This window comes from Bos indicus, chromosome 29 (assembly GCF_029378745.1).
Source record: "Bos indicus isolate NIAB-ARS_2022 breed Sahiwal x Tharparkar chromosome 29, NIAB-ARS_B.indTharparkar_mat_pri_1.0, whole genome shotgun sequence".
NCBI classification, from domain to species: Eukaryota; Metazoa; Chordata; class Mammalia; order Artiodactyla; family Bovidae; genus Bos; species Bos indicus.
The window spans coordinates 28,218,987-28,239,873 of record NC_091788.1 but is presented as its reverse complement, the minus strand read 5'-3'; the positions used below and the strand labels follow the sequence as shown (position 1 = coordinate 28,239,873).

General features: G+C 38.7%; 2 protein-coding genes across 2 annotated transcripts; both read right to left on the bottom strand.

The window, feature by feature from the left end:
• Window positions 1-1,195: 1,195 nt before the first annotated feature.
• Window positions 1,196-2,754, bottom strand: LOC109554600 (protein SET-like). Its single transcript, XM_019955221.2, is given in 2 exon segments — window positions 1,196-2,453; window positions 2,455-2,754. Coding segments are annotated over 2 exon segments (876 nt in total). The 5' UTR covers window positions 2,740-2,754; the 3' UTR covers window positions 1,196-1,862.
• A 16,397-nt stretch (window positions 2,755-19,151) lies between these two features.
• Window positions 19,152-20,084, bottom strand: LOC109554065 (olfactory receptor 8C8-like). The gene has a single exon (XM_019954363.2). The coding sequence runs from the start codon at window positions 20,079-20,081 to the stop codon at window positions 19,152-19,154; it is 930 nt and encodes a 309-aa protein (XP_019809922.1). The 5' UTR covers window positions 20,082-20,084.
• Window positions 20,085-20,887: the final 803 nt, after the last annotated feature.

Genomic DNA, 20,887 nt, shown 5'->3' with positions numbered 1-20,887 from the left:
TGACCATTTGCCAGAAATATCTTAAAAGGTATTTTACCATGAATGGGGCCAGTTGTACTAGACAACCTCTGATTCTAAGATTGCAAAACTAATAATGATTCATTAAAAGAGATCATTTTCATCTACTTGTACTTCCACTAGCTAATGCTGGAACTCAACTCCTGTGAAATTTCCACAAGAGCTTCAGGGAGTCTCTGGAAAGGTCTTGGTGAGCTCAGAAACCAGTGGTCTCACAGGCAGCGCACTACTCCTTCCTGCAACCTTCTCTCTGCTATCTTCTCTCATCAGAGCTCATAGACCAGCCTATGGGAGCACAGCCACATTCTCCAAGGCTGTTACCAGCTCCTGACACAGCATTCCACTTCCTCAGTACCTTGTTTCCCATCCCCCACACTCATCTGCTGCTCTGAATGGTGGCCACTTTAATTTTTTTTTCTTTTTTCACATATCTAACAAATTCTTCAATTTGTTGATGTGGTGTATCACACTGATTTGTGGACACTGAAAAATTCTTGCATCCCTGGGATGAATCCCATATCATCATGACGTATGATCTTTCTAATGTATTGTTGAATTCAGATTACTGGTATTTTGTTGAGGATTTTTGCATCTGTGTTCATCAGTGATATTGGCCTGCATCTTTTTTTGTGTGATGTCTCTGTCTGGTTTTGGTATCAGGGTGATGGTGGCCTTATAGAATGAGTTTGGAAGTTTTCCTTCCTCTGCAATTTTCTGGAACAGTTTCGAAATGATAGGGGTTAACTCTTCCCCAAAATGTTTGACAGAATTCACCTGTGAAGCCCTCAGGTCCTGGACTTGTTTGTTGGAAGCTTTTTAATTCATTTCAATTTCAGTGTTTGTAACTGGTCTGTTCATATTTTCTATTTCTTTCTGGTTCAGTCTTGGGAGACTGTACCTTTCTAAGAATTTGTCCATTTATTCCAGGGTGTCCATTTGCTTTCTTCGGCATTGCCTTTATTTATTTATTTATTTTTTTTGTGTACACATTTAGTTTTATTGTAACAAAGCAACTTGTACACTTTTAACGTTTAAAACTGAGCATCATCTTTCCTTTCCAGTGAAACAAAAAGAAAAATTTTAAAATAAACAGGAACAAAATTACAATAGAGAATGTCAATTGCAAATAAGATCCTACAGGTTCTGCTGATTCTCCCATCGAGTGGCAGGGCTTAAGTCATCATTAGGAGAGAATTTTATTTTAAAAGTGTCATCTTAAACTGCAAGGATGTCCGTTAAACATCACAATTAAACATGCCAAAGAAGAAGCCATGTTGTCAAAATGCCCACTTAACCCACCCAAACATCTCAAACCCACCCTTTGCTGACCTTCTATAACCCCATTTTTTAAAGTTTTTTTTTTTCTTTTTTTAACAAGAGAAAGTAGACAGATACATGTTGGTAAATGCTAACTGTCCATATTCACATAGAGACACAGTGTAATCTCTGAGCCCAATATACAGAGAAAGGAGGAAAAAAGCTAGAATTCTATGCACTACTACACAGGGGCCTAGCACCCTCCAGCTTCCAGCAGAGCTAAGGGAGCAGAAGGTTTTTCTTTTTTTCCCACAGAGCATGGTGGTGTTGATTCCATAGTTTTTGTTGAGACAGGAAGGGATAAAAATGAATTTGGAACAGAAAGGGGTAGAGATTCTTGTCCCACTGAATTCTGCTCAAGGTATTTCCCCCCCAAATAAGTTGTGAACCATGGTATAAAGGAGAAAAGAGACCTCAAAAACAGGGCGACTGAGCACAAGAGGAGGAAAAAAAAAAAAAAAAAAGACTGCAACTTGCTCCCAGGGACTGGAGAAAATTAAAAAAGGTTGGAATCCATCAGTGTTCCATTAGTCATCTTCTCCTTCATCTTCCTCTCCTTCCTCCCCCTCATCATCATCTTCGTCTTCTTCACCTTCATCCTCATCTCCTTCATCAATGTCTTCCAATCCTTCTTCCTCTTCGTCGTCGTCGTCATCCTCTTCTCCTTCCCCTTCCTCATCATCCATGTCAGGAACCAAGTAGTACTGTAATGGATTTGGCCAAATATCATCTTTGATGACCTCTCCTAACTCATCTGCACCTGCATCAGAATGATCAGTAAACCAGGTGAAGAAGCTTTCTGGTTCCTCATGCTGTCTCTTCCTGCTGGCTTTATTCTGTGTTTGACTTGATCGTTTCGTCAAATCCTTTCCAGATTTCCATTTGATTTCAGTGGACTTTGAAGATGGATCACCACTCTCATTCAGATGAAATTCTTTGGAGAGAATTTTATTTTCGAAGTAAGGGTTTTCATCAAAATAAAAATCTATTCTGTAACCTGATTTAATGTCTTCAAATTCTGTCACTTCAACTCTTGTCAAATAATGCAGCGCCTCTTCATCCTCCTCCCCAAGCAGTGCAGACACTTGTGGATGGTTAACAAATGTTGTTACCCAAAAAATTTGGGATTTTGGCGATCAATTCTGACCTCTTCTGAAAAAATGGTTGGCGGAGTTTGTTATATTTCTGTTCTACTTTCAAAATCTCCTCACTGGCTTGTTCATTAAGTCTGTCTATTTCATTTTGTACTTCATCAATATGTTCAATTGCTTCTTGCTGTTCTTTTTCTTCCTTCGGCAAGTTTGAAGAAGCAGATGCCTCGTCTGGCCTGGAGGCAGGAGTCGGCCTGGCCTTCTTCAGTTTCTTCGCTTGGGGTGGAAGAGAAGACTGGTGTTTGGGGGCCATGCTGGGGAAAAAAAGCCAAGAATCCTCCCAGGGGAAGAGAGAGGAACTGCGAGCTCAGAGAACTCCGGCATTGCCTTTAATTGCACTCATCTCGCACGCTAGTAAAGTAATGCTCAAAAGTCTCCAAGCTAGGCTTCAGCAATATGTGAACCGTGAACTTCCTGATGTTCAAGCTGGTTTTAGAACAGGCAGAGGAACCAGAGATCAAATTGCCAACATCTGCTGGATCATAGAAAAAGCAAGAGAGTTCCAGAAAAACATCTATTTCTGCTTTATTGACTATGCCAAAGCCTTTGACTGTGTGGATCACAATCAACTGTGGAAAATTCTGAAAGAGATGGGAATACCAGACCACCTGATCTGCCTCTTGAGAAATGTGTATGCAGGTCAGGAAGCAACAGTTAGAACTGGACATGGAACAACAGACTGGTTCCAAATAGGAAAAGGAGTTCGTCAAGGCTGTATATTGTCACCCTGCTTATTTAACTTATATGCAGAGTACATCATGAGAAACGCTGGACTGGAAGAAACACAAGCTGGAATCAAGATTGCCGGGAGAAATATCAATCACCTCAGATATGCAGATGACACCACCCTTATGACAGAAAGTGAAGAGGAACTCAAAAGCCTCTTGATGAAAGTGAAAGTGGAGAGTGAAAAAGTTGGCTTAACACTCAACATTCAGAAAACTAAGATCATGGCATCCGGTCCCACCACTTCATGGGAAATAGATGGGGAAACAGTGGAAACAGTGTCAGACTTTATTTTTCTGGGCTCCAAAATCACTACAGATGGTGACTGCAGCCATGAAATTAAAAGACGCTTACTCCTTGGAAGGAAAGTTATGACCAATCTAGATAGCATATTCAAAAGCAGAGACATTACTTTGCCAACAAAGGTTCGTCTAGTCAAGACTATGGTTTTTCCTGTGGTCATGTATGGATGTGAGAGTTGGACTGTGAAGAAGGCTGAGGGCCAAAGAATTGATACTTTTGAACTGTGGTGTTGGAGAAGACTCTTGAGAGTCCCTTGGACTGCAAGGAGCTCCAACCAGTCCATTCTGAAGGAGATCAGCCCTGGGATTTCTTTGGAAGGAATGATGCTAAAGCTGAAACTCCAGTACTTTGGCCACCTCATGCGAAAAGTTGACTCATTGGAAAAGACTCTGTTGCTGGGAGGGATTGGGGGCAGGAGGAGAAGGGGACGACAGAGGATGAGATGGCTGGGTGGCATCACTGACTCGATGGACGTGAGTCTGGGTGAACTCTGGGAGTTGGTGATGGACAGGGAGGCCTGGAGTGCTGCGATTCATGGGGTCGCAAAGAGTCGGACACGACTGAGCGACTGATCTGATCTGTCCATTTGCTTGGCATACAGTTGGTTGCAGTAGTCTCACGATCCTTTGTAATTCTGTGGTCATTTGTAACTTTTCTTTTTTCATTTCACATTTTATTGATTTGTATCTTCTCCCTTTTTTTCTTGATGAGTCTGGCTAAAGGTTTATTAATTTTATTTCTTTTCAAAAAACTAGCTTTTAGTTTCATTGATCTTTGAAATTATTTTTTGTCTCTTTCATTTATTTCTGCTCTGATCCTTATAATTTCTTTCCTTCTACTAACTTTAGGTTTTGTTATTCCTTCTTTCTCTTGTTTTATATGTAAGGTTAAGTTGTTTATTTGAGATTTTTCTTGTTTCTTGAGATAAGATTGTATTACTATAAACTTCCCACTTAGAACTGCTTTTGCTGCAACCAATAGGTTTTGGACCATTGCACTTTCCAACAACAACCAAAAAAACCCAGATAGGTATTTTCTGATTTCCTCTTTGATTACTTCAGTGATCCACTGGTTGTTTAGTAGCATACTGATTGGCTGCCACGTGTTTGTGTTTTTATAGTTTTTTTTTTTCTTATAGTTTATTTCTAATCTCATTGAGTTGTGATCAGAAAAGATGCTTGATATGATATCAAATTTCTTAAATTTACCAAGGCTTGCCTGTGGCCCAGTATGTGGTCAATCCTGGAGAACGTTCCATGTGCACTTAAGAATGTGTAGTTTGCTGCTTTTGGATGAGATGCTGTATAAGTATCAATTAAGTTCAACTTGCCTAAAGGGTCATTTAAGACCCGTGCTTCCTTATTAGTTATCTGTATGGATGATCTGTCCATTGATGAAGGTGGGGTGCCAAAGTCCCCCAATATTATTGTGTTACCATCAATTTGTCCCATTATGGTTGTATTTGCCTTACATATTGAGGTGCTCCTATGTCAGATGCATATATATTTACAACTGTTATGTCTTCTCTTGGATTGATCCCTTGATCATTATGTCGTGTTCTTTTTTTTTGTCTCTTATAATTGTCTTTGTTTTAAAGTCTATTTTGTCTGATATGAGTATTGCTATTTCAGCTTTCTTTTGATTTCCATTTGTGTGGAACAACTTCTTCCATCCCCATACTTTCAATCTGTGTATGTCCCTAGGTCTGAGGTGGGTCTCTTGTAGACAGCGCATATACAGGTCTTATTTTTGTACCAACCCAGCCAGTCTATGTCTTTTGGTTGGTGCATTTAATCCATTTACATTTAAGGTAATTATTAATATGTATGATCCTATTACCACTCTCTTAATTGTTTTGGGTTTGTTTTTGTAGATCTTTTTCTTCTCTTGTATTTCCTACCTATAGAAGTTCCTTTGGTATTTGTTGTAAAGCTCATTTGGCGAATTCTCTCAACTTTTGCTTGCCTGGAAAGCTTTTGATTTCTCCATCAAATTTGAATGAGAGCCTTGCTGGATAGAGTATTCTTGGTTGTAGGTTCTTCCTTTTCATCACTTTAAATATATATATATATATATATATATATATATATATCTTGCCACCTTCTGGTTTGTAGAATTTCTCCTGAGAAGTCAGCTGTTAACCTTATGGAGTTCCCTTGTATGTTATTTGCTATTTTTCCCTTGTTGCTTTTAATATTTTATCTTTGTCTTAAATTCTTGTCAATTTGATTATTATGTGTCTTGACATGTTCATCCTTGAGTTTATCTTGCCTGGGACTGTCTGTACTTCCTGGACTTGGTTGACTGTTTGCTTTCCCATGTTAGGGAAGGTTTCGGCTACTATTACTTCAAATATTTTCTTGGATCATTTCTCTCTCTCTTCTTCCTCTGAGACCCCTATAATGTGAATGTTGGTCTGTTTAGTGTTTTCCCAGAGGTTTCTCAGGTTATTTTCAGTTCTTTTCATTGTTTTTCTTTTTTTTTTAAATTTAAATTAATTTATTTTAATTGGAGGCTAATTACTTTACAATATTGTATTGGTTTTGCCATACATCGACATGAATCCACCACGGGTATACACGTGTTCCCAATCCTGAACCCCCTCCCACCTCCTTCCCTGTACCATCCCTCTGGGTCATCCCAGTGCACCAGCCCAGAGCATCCTGTATCTTGCATCAAACCTGGACTGGTGATTCATTTCTTATATGATATTATACATGCTTCAATGCCATTCTCCCAAATCATCCCACCCTCTCCCTCTCCCACAGAGTCCAAAAGACTGTTCTATACATCTGTGTCTCTTTTGCTGTCTCACATACAGCGTTATCATTACCATCTTTCTAAATTCCATATATATGCATTAGTATACTGTATTGGTGTTTTTCTTTCTGGCTTACTTCACTCTGTATAATCGGCTCCAGTTTCATCCACCTCATTAGAACGGATTCAAGTGTATTCTTTTTCCATTGTGTATATGTACCACTGCTTTCTTATCCATTCATCTGCTGATGGACATCTAGGTTGCTTCCATGTCCTGGCTATTATAAACAGTGCTGTGATGAACATTGGGGTACATGTGTCTCTTTCATTTCTGGTTTCCCCAATGTGTATGCCCAACAGTGGGATTGCTGGATCATAAGGCAGTTCTTGGAGAAGGCAATGGCACCCCACTTCAGTACTCTTGCCTGGAAAATCCCATGGACGGAGGAGCCTGGTAGGCTGCAGTCCATGGGGTCGCTAAGAGTCAGATACGACTGAGCGACTTCCCTTTCACTTTTCACTTTTACGCATTGGAGAAGTGAGAGGGTAACAGGCAGGAAGGCCAGGGGTCTCCAAATAGAGGAAATAGCCTGCAAATGTCAGACATTTTTATCTCTCTTAAGCGGCAGGAGGAAACAAACTAGCAATATTTTTTCCTTCTCTATACAAATTTAAAGGGAGGTTTCTCTTAAAATACTGTGTTGCCATAATGACACCCGGTTTCGCCTGAAGTTAGCTATTCTCGAGCCTAGAGATAACCAATGCCTTTTTCTTATGGAAATGTTTGTCTTAAGCTATGCTAATGTACTATGCCTTTACCCCAAACTCTGTCTCCAAGTCGGTTCCGCCTCTTGGCCCAGAACCTACTTGACAAACCAGTATGGATATTGTTCCCCTAATCTTTGTAAATGAAACTATTTGTATGGTGGTCTGCCCTTCTTCAAGATTCAAGTTAATCATTTTATGGCCCAGGATAAACCATTTGGTGCCAAGATTATCCCAAAATGCATCTTATGGGTGAGGGGCCTGGTGCCATTCTGAATTTTAAGACATTCCTTTCTTTCATTAACAGACTGCTTGTGACTATATAACATCCAGCTAAAGACTAGCAGGGGGGTACTCTTTCTGCCCCCTTCTGATGCCTATGTCAGAAGCTTTCTCTATCTCCTTTATACTTCAATAAAACTTTATTACACAAAAGCTCTGAGCGATCAAGCCTCGTCTCTGGCCCCGGATTGAATTCTTCTCCTCCGGGGGCCAAGAATCCTGGTGTATTCGTGTGATTCAACAACAACCTTTCAGAAGGAAATGGCAACCCACTTCATTGTTCTTGCCTGGAGAATCCCAAGGACGGGGGAGCCTCATGGGCTTCCGTCTATGGGGTCACACAGAGTCAGACACGATTGAAGTGACTTAGCAGTAGCAGGAGTAAGGCAGTTCTATTTCCAGTTTTTTAAGGAATCTCCATACTGTTCTCCATAGTGGCTGTACTAGTTTGCATTCCCACCAACAGTGTAAGAGGGTTCCCTTTCCTCCACACCCTCTCCAGCATTTATTGCTTGTAGACTTTTGGATCGCAGCCATTCTGACTGGCATGAAATGGTACCTCATTGTGGTTTTGATTTGCATTTCTCTGATAATGAGTGATGTTGAGCATCTTTTCATGTGTTTGTTAGTCATCTGTATGTCTTCTTTGGAGAAATGTCTATTTAGTTCGTTGGCCCATTTTTTGATTGGGTCGTTTATTTTTCTGGAATTGAGCTGCATGGGCTGCTGGTATATTTTTTATATTAGTTGTCAGTTGCTTCATTTGCTATTATTTTCTCCCATTCTGAAGGCTGTCTTTTCACCTTGCTTAGAGTTTCCTTTGTTGTGCAGAAGCTTTCAATTTTAATTAGGCCCTATTTGTTTATTTTTGCTTTTATTTCCAATATTCTGGGAGGTGGGTCATAGAAGATCCTGCTGTGATGTATGTCGGAAAGTGTTTTGGCTATGTTCTCCTCTAGGAGTTTTATAGTTTCTGGTCTTATGTTGATATCTTTAATCCATTTGGAGTTTATTTTTGTGTATGGTATTAGAAAGTGTTCTAGTTTCATTCTTCTACAAGTGGTTGACCAGTTTTCTCAGCACCACTTGTTAAAGAGATTGTCTTTTCTCCATTGTATATTCTTGCCTCCTTTGTCAAAGATAAGGTGTCCATAGGTGCGTGGATTTATCTCTGGGCTTTCTATTTTGTTCCATTGATCTATATTTCTGTCTTTGTGCCAGTACCATACTGTCTTGATGACTGTGGCTTTGTAGTAGAGCTTGAAGTCAGGCAGGTTGAATCCTCCAGTTCCATTCTTTCTCAAGATTGCTTTGGCTATTCAAGGTTTTTTGTATTTACATACAAATTTTGACATTATTTGTTCTAGCTCTGTGAAAAATACCATTGGTAGCTTGATAGGGATTGCATTGAATCTATAGATTGCTTTGGGTAGTATACTCATTTTCACTATATTGATTCTTCCAATCCATGAACATGATATATTTCTCCATCTATTAGTGTCCTCTTAGATTTCTTTCACCAGTATTTTATAGTTTTCTATATATAGGTCTTTAGTTTCTTTAGGTAGATATATTCCTAAGTATTTTATTCTTTTTGTTGCAATGGTGAATGGGATTGTTTCCTTAATTTCTCTATTTTCTCATTATTAGTGTATAGGAATGCAAGGGATTTCTGTATGTTGATTTTATATCCTGCAACTTTACTATATTCATTGATTAGCTCTAGTAATTTTCTGCTGGAGTCTTTAGGGTTTTCTATGTAGAGGATCATGTCATCTGCAAGTGTGAGAGTTTTACTTCTTCTTTTCCAATTTGGATTCCTTTTATTTCTTTTTCAGCTCTGATTGCTGTGGGCAAAACTTCCAAAACTATGTTGAATAGTAGTGGTGAAAGTTGGCACCCTTGTCTTGTTCCTGACTTTAGGGGAAATGCTTTCAATTTTTCACCATTGAGGATAATGTTTGCTGAGTGTTTGTCATATATAGCTTTCATTATGTTGAGGTATGTTTCTTCTATGGCTCCTTTCTGGAGGGTTTTTATCATAAATGGATGTTGAATTTCATCAAAGGCTTTCTCTGCGCCTATTGAGATAATCATATGGCTTTTTTTTTTTTTTTCAATTTGTTAATGTGGTGTATTACATTGATTGATTTGTGGATATTGAAGAATCCTTGCATCCCTGGGATAAAGCCCACTTGGTCATGATCTTTTTAATGTGTTTTTGGATTCTGATTGCTAGAATTTTGTTAAGAATTTTTGCATCTATGTTCATCAGTGATATTGGCCTGTAGTTTTCTTTTTTTGTGGCATCTTTGTCAGGTTTTGGTATTAGGGTGATGGTGGCCTCATAGAATGAGTTTGGAAGTTTACCTTCCTCTGCAATTTTCTGGAAGAGTTTGAGTAGGATAGGTGTTAGGTCTTCTCTAAATTTATGGTAGAATTCAGCTGTGAAGCTGTCTGGACCTGGGCTTTTGTTTGCTGGAAGATTTTTGATTACAGTTTCAATTTCCGTGCTTGTGATGGGTCTGTTAAGATTTTCTATATCTTCCTGGTTCAGTTTTGGAAAGTTGTACTTTTCTAAGAATTTGTCCATTTCTTCCTCGTTGTCCATTTTATTGGCATATAATTGCTGATAGTACTCTCTTATGATCCTTTGTATTTCTGTGTTGTCTGTTGTGATCTCTTCATTTTCATTTCTAATTTTATTGATTTGATTTTTCTCCCTTTGTTTCTTGATGAGTCTGGCTAATGGTTTGCAATTTTATTTATCCTTTCAAAGAACCAGCTTTTGGCTTTGTTGATTTTTGTTATGGTCTCTTTTGTTTCTTTTGCATTTATTTCTGCCCTAATTTTTAAGATTTCTTTCCTTCTACTAACCCTGGGGTTTTTCATTTTTTCCCTTTTCTAGTTGCTTTAGGTGTAGAGTTAGGTTATTTATTTGACTTTTTTCTTGTTCATTGTTTTTCTTTAGTCTGTTCCATGGCAATAATTTCCACCATCCTGTATTCCAGGTCACTTATCCATTCTTTTTTCTCAATTATGCTTCTATTGATCCCTTCTGGTGTAGTTTTCAACTCAGTTATTGTATTGGTCATCTCTGTTTGTTTTGCTCTTTAGTTCTTCTAGAGCTTTATTAAATATTTCTTGCATGTTCTCAATCTTTGCCTCCATTCTTTTTCTGAAATCTTGGATCATCGTCATTATCGTTATTCTGAATTCTTTTCTGGAAGGTTGCCTATGTCCACTTCATTCAGTTGTTTTTCTGAGTTTTTATCTTGTTCCTTCATCTGAGACATAATCCTTTGCATTCTCATTTTGATTAACTTTCTGTGATTGTGGTTTTCATTCTGGCAGTGAGAGGATTGTAATTCTTGCTTCTATTGTCTGCCCTCTGGTGGATGAGGCTATGTAAGAGAAAATCTGATGTGGGTTTCAGGATCTTCACAATAGTGAGAAACTCCAGTGGTATTCTGTTCTCCAGTTTGTGGGCTACTGGACCCAGAAGGTACAGGATTTGATTTTATCATGATTGCATCCCTCCTCCTGTCTTGTTGCAGCTTCTCCTTTGTTGGTGGGTTCAAGTGTCTTCCTGTCAATGGTTGTTGAATAGTTGTGATTTTGGTGCTCAGCCATCTTCCCAGTGGGCCCATCTAGAATCTTCAGAATCCCCTGGTGTATTTGGGTAGCATTATTAGTGGGGAAATGTATTCAGATAGGAGCAACATGCACATAGGATGCTTAACAGTATGTGTGAAGAACAGAATAAAACTTAAGAAAGCTATTCAAGTATGTACAGTGTTGCCTGAGTGAAGTCAATGTTGCTCAGTCATGTCTGACTCTTTGTGACCTCACTGTAGTCTACTAGGCTCCTCTGTTCATGGAATTCTCCAGGCAAGTATACTGGAGTGGGTAGCTGTTCCCTTCTCCAGGGCATCTTCCAAACCCAGGGATCAAACTCAGGTCTTCCACATTGCAGGTAGATTCTTTACCATCTGAGTCACCAGGGAAGCCCCAAGAACACTGGCCTATACCTTCTCCAGGGGATTTTCCTGACTCAGGAATCAAACCAGGATCTCCTGAATTGCAGGCAGATTCTTTATCAGCTGAGCTACGAGGGGAGCCCTACAATATTGATTACATTGATATTGTTCATCTTGAGTTACATTCAAGATAATAAAAAAATTAATCTAAATGGGTGATATCTTAAGATTTTAGTTTCAAGGAGAATATAATTTAAAAAAATTCCCTTAAATGATTTAATTTCTATTTCTGAGATAAAACCCTGTATCTTTTAAAAAATTAAACCTTTTAAAATAGTAGATTCATATGCAGTTATTAAAGTAATACAGGGATGCTGTGTACCTTCTATTCAACTTCACCCAATGGTAACACCTTAAGACTATAATATAGCAGCACAACCAGAATATTGATACTGATACAATGCATTGACCTTATTCAGACTTCTCAGTCTTACTTTGATTCATTCATATATGTGTATATATATAGTTCTATACAAGTTTTGTCACATATATAGGTTTGTATGTTCAATACCTCAGTATTTCAATATACAGATTTATCACCACAAAGATCTCTTGTGATGTTCTTAATTTGTTATATTTATCTTCCTCCTTAAACTTCATTCCCAGCTTTTAACTCTAGTCCTTAAGCCACTAGTCTGCTGTCTATATTACTTTTCCTTTAATTAATATCATTTAAATGGAACAATACAATATTTAACATTTTGAGACTGACTCTTTTCACTTAGTGTAATTCCCTTGAAATTCATCTCGACTATTACCTGTGTCAATAGTTCATCCATAATTCTGTGTGAAGATGTTTTCCTTGCTTTGGGGTGCATCCCCAAGGTTGTAACTGCTAGGTAGTCACATGTTCAGTTTTAGAAGGAACTAACAAATTGTTTTCCAGAGTGATTTTAACATTTTATATTCCTACCCTGAATTTATGATTGTTCTAGTTTTTCTGTATCACTGTCAACATTTGGTTCTGTCACTGTTTTTCATTTTAGAAATTCTGATAAATATGCAATGCTATTTCATTGTGGTTTTAATTGTATCATTGGAAGGACTGATGTTGAAGCTGAAACTCCAATACTTTGGGCACCTGATGTGAAGAGCTGATTCATTTGAAAAGACCCTGATGCTGGGAAAGATTGAGGGCAGGAGGAGAAGGGGACGACAGAGGATCAGATGGTTGGATGGCATCACTGACTCTATGGATATGGGTTTGGGTGGACTCTGGGAGTTGGTGATGGACAGGGAGGCCTGGCATGCTGTGGTTCATGGGGTCGCAAAGAGTCGGGCATGACTGAGTGGCTGAACTGAACTGAACTGATGATGCTCAACATCTTTAAGACCTTCCTCACCTTCAGTGAAATGTCTATTCATATCTTTTTCTCATTTTCTACTTCTTTACATTTTGAGTATTTTTAAAAAATATATAATCTTGATATTTTTGTGAGATTTTATGCTTGCAAATATTTTATCTTTATCTCCTCTTCTTTTTATCTTTTGAACAGGGTATTTGACTGAGCCAAATCATTTAATTTTGGTGAGTTCAAATTTGCAAGTTTTTCCTTTTATAGACTGTGCTTTTGATGCCAAGTCTTAAAAATCTATGCTTAGCCCTAAATCTTAAAGGTTTCCCCCTCATCTGTGTTCTTTAAGCCAGTTAAATGAGTTTAATATCATTGGGCTTTTGTCTTAACCTCCAACTCTCTATCTTAGTTAGAAGAGAAAGTTTCAAAAACAGGTGCTGTAAGATCAAAATCTTCCAAGCAGATTTTCTTGGTGATCTTAGCTAATAGTTTACTTTTCCTCTTCTATGGTTATTAGGAGACTATGAGTCAGAGAAAATCCCACCATGAACTCCATAGGGCAAACACCCGTTATCATTAACTTTCATAATGAAATAAATTATTTGGTGCTTTTCATTTGTAATTCTGATGATATTTGGGAAAGATTAGGTGATACCAAAAACAACAACAACAACAAAAACCAAAAAAGCAAAAAAACAACCCAGAAAAACACAAAATCTTCTCTCCTTTAAAAAAGAAGCAATATTAATCACAAATGAAAAAGGGTCACTTTTATCTGAGTGAAACCAAATTGCTTCCTTCATGGACTGACTTTTCTTAATCATATTTTGATGTATTTTCTGTTTGATATAATTAGAGAAACAGGATATTTCATAACTACAATTCCTCATCATAGTGTGAGTTCATGAATGTAGGGAACTGTTTTGTTCTGTATTATATCTCACATGTAGCATCTACTATGATAGGTGTTCAAAAGTTTTTTGTAGAATGATTGAATTAATCAATCAATGAGTATTAGCACTAATTATTTAGGAGAGTCATCACTGCAAGAAAGATCAGAGCAGTGAATTCATTTAGTGTTCTGTTTCTAAATAATAGAGGTATAGTGAAAACAGCATGAGTTTTTTCAGGCTAGTAACCCTGGAGATGGAGAAGGCAATGGCACCCCACTCCAGTACTCTTGCCTGGAAAATCCCATGGACAGGGGAGCCTGGTAGGCTGTAGTCCATGGGGTCGCTAGGAGTCGGACAAGACTGAGCGACTTCACTTTCACTTTTCACTTTCATGCATTGGAGAAGGAAATGGCAACCCACTCCACTGTTCTTGCCTGGAGAATTCCAGGGACGGGGGAGCCTGATGGGCTGCCATCTATGGGGTCGCACAGAGTCAGACACGACTGAAGTGACTTAGCAGCAGCGACCCTGGAGAGGGAGGCATCTCTCCATGCTTTCCTGTAACACACAGTCTCAAGTTCTGAGGTTCGTGTTCTGCTGGTTCATCTATATTCATTTTGATAGCATTCTTTAGGCAGGTTGATAAGTAGTCCAAGGCCCTTAGGGAGGTATACATTCTGTAGCAGGCCTTGTCCAAGTTATAATATACCTTGCTCAAAGGCATGTTCTTTTCTCCTTAACAGGAATTTGTTCCTTTTGGTCAATCTTGTGCTGATGTTATCTCAAGATGTATGCCGTGGGAAAGGGGTCTGGTAAAACTTTTACAACCTTGAAGCATTCTTTTAATCTATTGTTAGTAGCTGACTAGAAGGTATATAAAGCTCTGCTCAAGTTAACCATGACTGTGGCGGTGGGGGAGGGCGGTATTTTTTTACCCCCTTCTGATGTCTATGTCAGAAGTTTGTTTATCTATTTTCAATAAACTCTCCTTCCTCACTACAAGCCTTGAGTGGTCACTGCTAACTGTCCAGCTCTGTGAGGAAATTCCTCTTCCTCAATAGGGGCTGTGAGCTTGGGTATGACACATACCCTGACCTCATCTCATCCAGGTTGGTTTCAGCTTCTGAGCTGAAAGTAAACCAAAATGGGCAACATGGGTATTTACACCCATCAATCAGAGATATTTGCTCTATTCCTAAACTCAATATTCGGGGGGTTTATGTTAAATCTCTGAGTCTTCATCCTCTTTGGCCTGCTGCAATCTCCCCTAGCTTCTTCTATTGATGCCCAGCCTAAGTTTTGGACACCTGACTATATTACAGCTTCTGCTGCAACTGAGTAGATCCTTACCCTAAATTCTAGGCCACACCTTAGACATCATCCAAAATGAATTGCTGTTAACGTTTTATTATATTTCCTTTCAATCCTAATTTTTAATTGCCATATAAATTCCACTTCATGCTTATGCTCTCTCTGGAGTGCTTCATACTTTGTCATCTTCATGCTTTTCTTTCTTGAATGTGCTCTCCTTGTCCTGCTCCCACACTTTTCATCCAATAATACACACTTCTACTTTTGTTCAGTTAACTCATTTCCTTCTTCTAGTCTCTGTTTGAATGTTACTTTCTTCATTAAGTCTCCCAGCCTCTTAAGCCAATCTTATGCTTGGGTACCAATGTACCTATTATCCTGTGGCTATAAGTGTTTGTTAGGTTCCAGCACAGACTATCAGATCCTTTAGGGCAAGGGACATGTTTAAATTATTTGTCATTGTATCAAGATGTCAGGGGTGTTTTTGTTATGTATGCAACAAGTTTCTAACCTGGGAAATATACAGGAGAGAAGAGTGTGGAGCTGAGAGCCAATGAGCAATGAGTTCTTGCTGTTTTGTTGATTCTTTTCTATTCTAAATTTAATCCTAAATAAACATTGTGGGCTCCACAGTCCATGGTGAGTTAAGTCCACATTATGCTGAATTTCACTGAGCACCAAACTGCCACAGTGCTATCACCAAACATCCTGAGAATGGGATTTGAAAGTAGGTTAAATTAGACAATCCAGGTGAATTGTCTTTTTGATACTCATAGTTTTTAATATAAGCAACATTTGCATGTAACTCATCTCTAACAGTTTCTAGCGGCAAAACCCCCAAATTGTAGCAGATGAGGTTTATGTTACATGAAAAAGACTCATTATTGGGAAAGATGATATTATTACTTGCCAGAGAAGGAAGCTGGAAGTTTCTCTTTTGATAAGTGAGGTACAGAGGAGGTTATAAAAACTATCACTTTTGATTATTACTTATGAATCAGAACACCTTAAAGCCAGTTTTCACAATGTTTAATTTTTCATATACTGTACATACTTTTTGCCAGTTTTTCCATGATTTGGCATGTATGAATGCAGGAGAAAATACCATTCTCAGGGTTTATGTTGATAAGCAAGTGACCCTAGGAATTTATAAAAAGAACACTGAGGTTGTAGGCAGTCGGTGTGAGACTGTAAAACTACACTTGGAGAAAAGGCAGAACCAAGGCAACCCAGAGGCCAGGGGCAGGGCATATTTCAGCAGAAACAGTCTTGACACAATGCCACACCCCTGCTCTTTACAATTGACATGGGCCCTGGCTACTGCTGCAGCCACCAAAATAGTTCTCAACTGTCTCACTGCATTCACATCATTCCCATTCAGGTTAATTTCTCAGGTGGAAGCATGCAACTAGGTCAGTGTGTCTCTTTTCTGTGAGCCTAGAGACAGAGGGGAGGTGTTTCTCTCCTACATGGATTTGATAGTAGGAAGCTGGGCAGTGAATCTTTTCAACATGACAGTGAATGGAAGCTTATCCTCCAAGATACATGCCTACGCATTTGTTTTCTCATATTTATTGAAACAGTGAACTTATATTTTCAACTCCAGTTAGTGGTTTATTTACATAATATTCAATATGACATTTGGGAGTGGAACACTTGCTGTTTTTTCTTTGCATGTGATTAAACTGATGCCAAGAAAATTCAGGTCATTTTCCTTTAACTTGTTTCAATCTGTCTTCATATTTTCAAGATGCTTTTTATCTCTGGCAGGAGCATTGGATACTGGGGGAACCAAACAGTAAGCCAGCTGGCAAAGTAGAAAAATAATATCCAGAAGCTTAGCCCCAGCATCATGAAAAAAAGTATAGAAGGAGGTATTTGTACCAAGAAGCAATTTAACACACTAAAAGAAATATATTCCATTAGGGCAACTGGACAATAATCATTAAATAGTCATATATATATATGTGTGTGTGTGTATGTATTCTTAGGCTTAATAAATGCACTCTAAAATTTTTTTACACATGACTAACAATTTATGTATTGGTTTATTAATTTCAAATTTTCAGGTAATAACAAAAGACTTGGATTAACCTAGTTATCTATCAGAAAGAGACTGATCAAATACACTTTCGGGCATTTGTACAAAAATTTTTACATAGGTGTATTAAAAATTAATACTATATATTTGCTATATATTATCTTATTGATTTTACAGAGATGGTAGCATTCTTTTTTTTTTAATATTATTATTTTTTTTAATTTTATTTTATTTTTAAACTTTACAATATTGTATTAGTTTTGCCAAATATCAAAATGAATCCGCCACAGGTATACCCGCGTTCCCCATCCTGAACCCACCTCCCTCCTCCCTCCCCTACCCTCCCTCTGGGTCGTCCCAGTGCACCAGCCCCAAGCATTCTATGTGCCCTCTGATTTAATCTGCCTTTTATCTTAGATGTACCATTTCCTGAGTCACAACTAGAAGATAAGTAAGCCTTAGGATTTAGGAAAGAGTAAATTAATTCACATGATGACAATGTGCAGTTAGCCTGCCTAAAAGCAAACATTTCAGACTGGAACAGTGGTATAGGAGGGTTTTCTCCACTTACCAATATATTCTGTGTTCCAAAAATGTCACAGTCGCTTTGAAGGCACAGCTAATTTATTTACTTGGTTTTATTATCTTCTACTAACTTAGGCATGGGGCTTTCCTGGTGGCTCAGTGGTAAAGAATCCGCCTGCCAATGCAGGAGACACGGTTCTATCCCTGTGTAGGGAAGATCCCCTAGAGAAGGAAATGGCAAACCATTCCAGCATTCTTGCCTGGGAAATCCCATGGACAGAGGAGCCTGGTGGGCTATGATGTGGTGACAAAACAACAACAGCTAATGTAGACATAGGTTACATTTTGGAGATAGGTTTTAAATTTCATATATATGATAAGAAGTAAACACATCCCTATTTTATCTTAAGTTTCTGAAGGTAAAATTGCATACTTTACCTAATTTATGTTGTAACCAAACCAAGCAGTTCTTTTTTCCAAAAGGAATCTAAATTCTTCAGGAGGAACATGTTACTTTCTAAATAGGAGTACTGGTTACTTGAAGCATTAGTTGTCAATTTGAAAGATACCTATGTTACAATAGACTCAGGAATAAGCAAAAGCTGAGGGATTCCATCATCACTAGACCTGCTTTATCAGAAATGCAACAGGCTGTACTTCAAACTGACAACAGAATGGCATTTTTTTCTATTGTATCAAAATAGACCCTTTTTCAATTTTGAAGATTTATAGCCACAGATTTTAAGAAAACTCATTTCTGGAAAAAAAGGAAAGTTTTTACAAACATAAACTTTTAGTTTGTTTTGCACAGCATGAGGGATCTTTGTTCCCCAACCAGGGGTCAAACCTGCAGCCTCTGGAGTAGAAACACAGAATCTTGAGCACTGGACTGCCAGGGAAGTTCCTAGTTTGCTTTAGAGAAAACCTGTATCAAACAAGTTCAAGCTATTAATTTCATCAATATTTATTTTTGTCAGATTCTAGTCTAACCACGTGTAGGAGAAAGGAATAAACAGTAGATGGCCAAATTCTATTTGATGAGGTAGAGGTGTAACAGTGACTGAACATGCACAATACATGCATATATACACATATATCATATCCTCGATGCTATTACTGTTATAATAAGTCAGACTAAGTTAGCTTTAAAGTAACTACATTCATTTCTCTCAGCTCCTACTTGGTACTAACACATTTCATACTTAACCTTATAAGTGAATACTTGTGATCTCTGTTGACTAATCATAAATATTTCACAGATACCACTGAAGCTTTGCTGAGTCTGAAATGCAGTATAATAGAAAACATGACTAAAAGAGCTCTGAAATTCTAGAAAATTTATAACTTATACGGTAGAAATTCCTAAAATGGTTAAACATAGAAAGGTCCATATTAACATTGTTTTCAGGGAAAGCAAAGAGGGGTGGGCTCATCAGTCAACATTCCACATTCATGATGATATATGAAAAGGACATGGAAAGGCAAAGTGCAATGTGGTCTAAAAAAGAGGAGGAATCAAACTGAGCCCACTGATAAGGATAAAGCTCATTCAGTGAGTAAGCACAGATCTGAGAACAATCATGAGACTCAATAATATTTGTGTGTTTAAATGGCATGATTAGAGAGCAAAAAGGATCTCAGGCAAAAACCTTGTTCTGAAGAAAATTATGGAAAAACACATTCACACATACACAAAACATGGGCACACACACATCTGGTTCTGCTTAGTTTGCAACTCTCCTCAGGGTTTTGTTCACTGCAAGTCTGACATCCTTATTTCTTAGACTATAGATGAGGGGGTTCAACATGGGAACTATATTGGTATAAAATACTGATAAGAACTTCCGCTGGCCAATGGAACCATCTGAAGAGGTCTTGAGATGTGTGCACAACCCAGAACCATAGAAGAGGGCAATAGTTATTATGTGGGAGCCACAAGTACTGAAGGCTTTGGACCAACCCTGAGCTGATGAGATGTGGAGGATATTGGAGAGGATCAAAGCATAAGACACAAAAATGATGAAGCTAGATATTATTACAACTGTGCTCACAACAATGGAATCCACTAGCTCACTGGCATCAGTGCGGGTGCAGGACAGCTGGAGGAGGGGGAAGATGTCACACATGTAATGATTGATGATGCTGGAATCACAAAAGGACAATCTAACCATGTCTCCTGTGTGGACCATGGCACCAGCAAACCCCATTGCATATGAACCAAACATGAGCAGAGAACAGACCTGAGGGGACATAGTGACTGTGTACCAAAGGGGCTTACAGATGGCCACATAGCGATCATAGGCCATGGCTGTCAACACATAGCATTCAGAGTGGACAAAGAAACAGAAAAAAAACAGTTGAGCCATACATCCTTCAAAGGAGATGGTGTTCTCTGACACAAAGCTCATCAGCAGTTTAGGGGTAATGACCAAGGAGTGGCAGAGATCTATGAAGGACAGATTGAAGATGAAGAAATACATGGGAGTATGAAGATGAGCGTTCAGGTATATCAGATTAATTAAGCTCACATTCCCTACCACAGTGAGCATATAGTTCACGAAGAAGAGTAAGAAGAGGGGTAACTGCAGTTGAGTGAGGTCTGTAAATCCCACCAGGATGAACTCAGTTACTGAAGAATCATTTCCCACAACCATTATTGACAGTGGTGTGATCTGTGAGGAAATAAGAAAAGAACGTTACATCAGGGAGGGATTCAGATCCTTTGTTTCTAGGCTGAAGACTTGTTCCACCGGGGCTCAAGTGTGACTGTTGGGACAGCAAGCGATGACTCCCTATCTTTCAACTTTCTTCTCACAACTGTCTTTTCATGTTTTCAAATCTCAGCTGCAACTCCTCATCTCCTCTTGACTGACTAGCAGAGGCCTAAAGTAATGTTCACATTGGAGAGATAAAGAAACAATATTTTGAAGATATGACTAGGATGGCCAAACCCATACAGCAAGAAAGGAAAGGAGTCCAGACTCGTACTTGGGACGACTTCCTATGGAAATTCCTGAAGCCTGGACAAAGAAGTCAGTGTGATACCCACTGTGCTCACTGCTCAACTCACTCTCTCCTTCTTGTTATTTGTTTGTTTGTTGTTCAGCTGCCAAGTCGTCTCCGACTCTTCGCGACTTCACGGACCGCAGCACACTAGGCTCCTCTATTCAACACTATATCCCGGAGTTTGCTCAAATTCATCTCCAATGAGTTGGTGATATTATCTAACCATCTCATCCTCTGTCACCCCCTTCTCCTTTTGTCTTCAGTCTTTCCCAGCATCAGGGTCTCTCCCTCTTACCCTTTAGAAAGTCAGCACCAGACTTAGTTAACATGCTGAGACTGTCCCCATATGATTCTGCATTTCTCCTACCTATTCCCTTTATCCAATCTTACCTCAAAATCACAATGAATTGTTTAAGAAGGGCAGGTGGTTTCCCACACCTCTCCACTGCAGTAG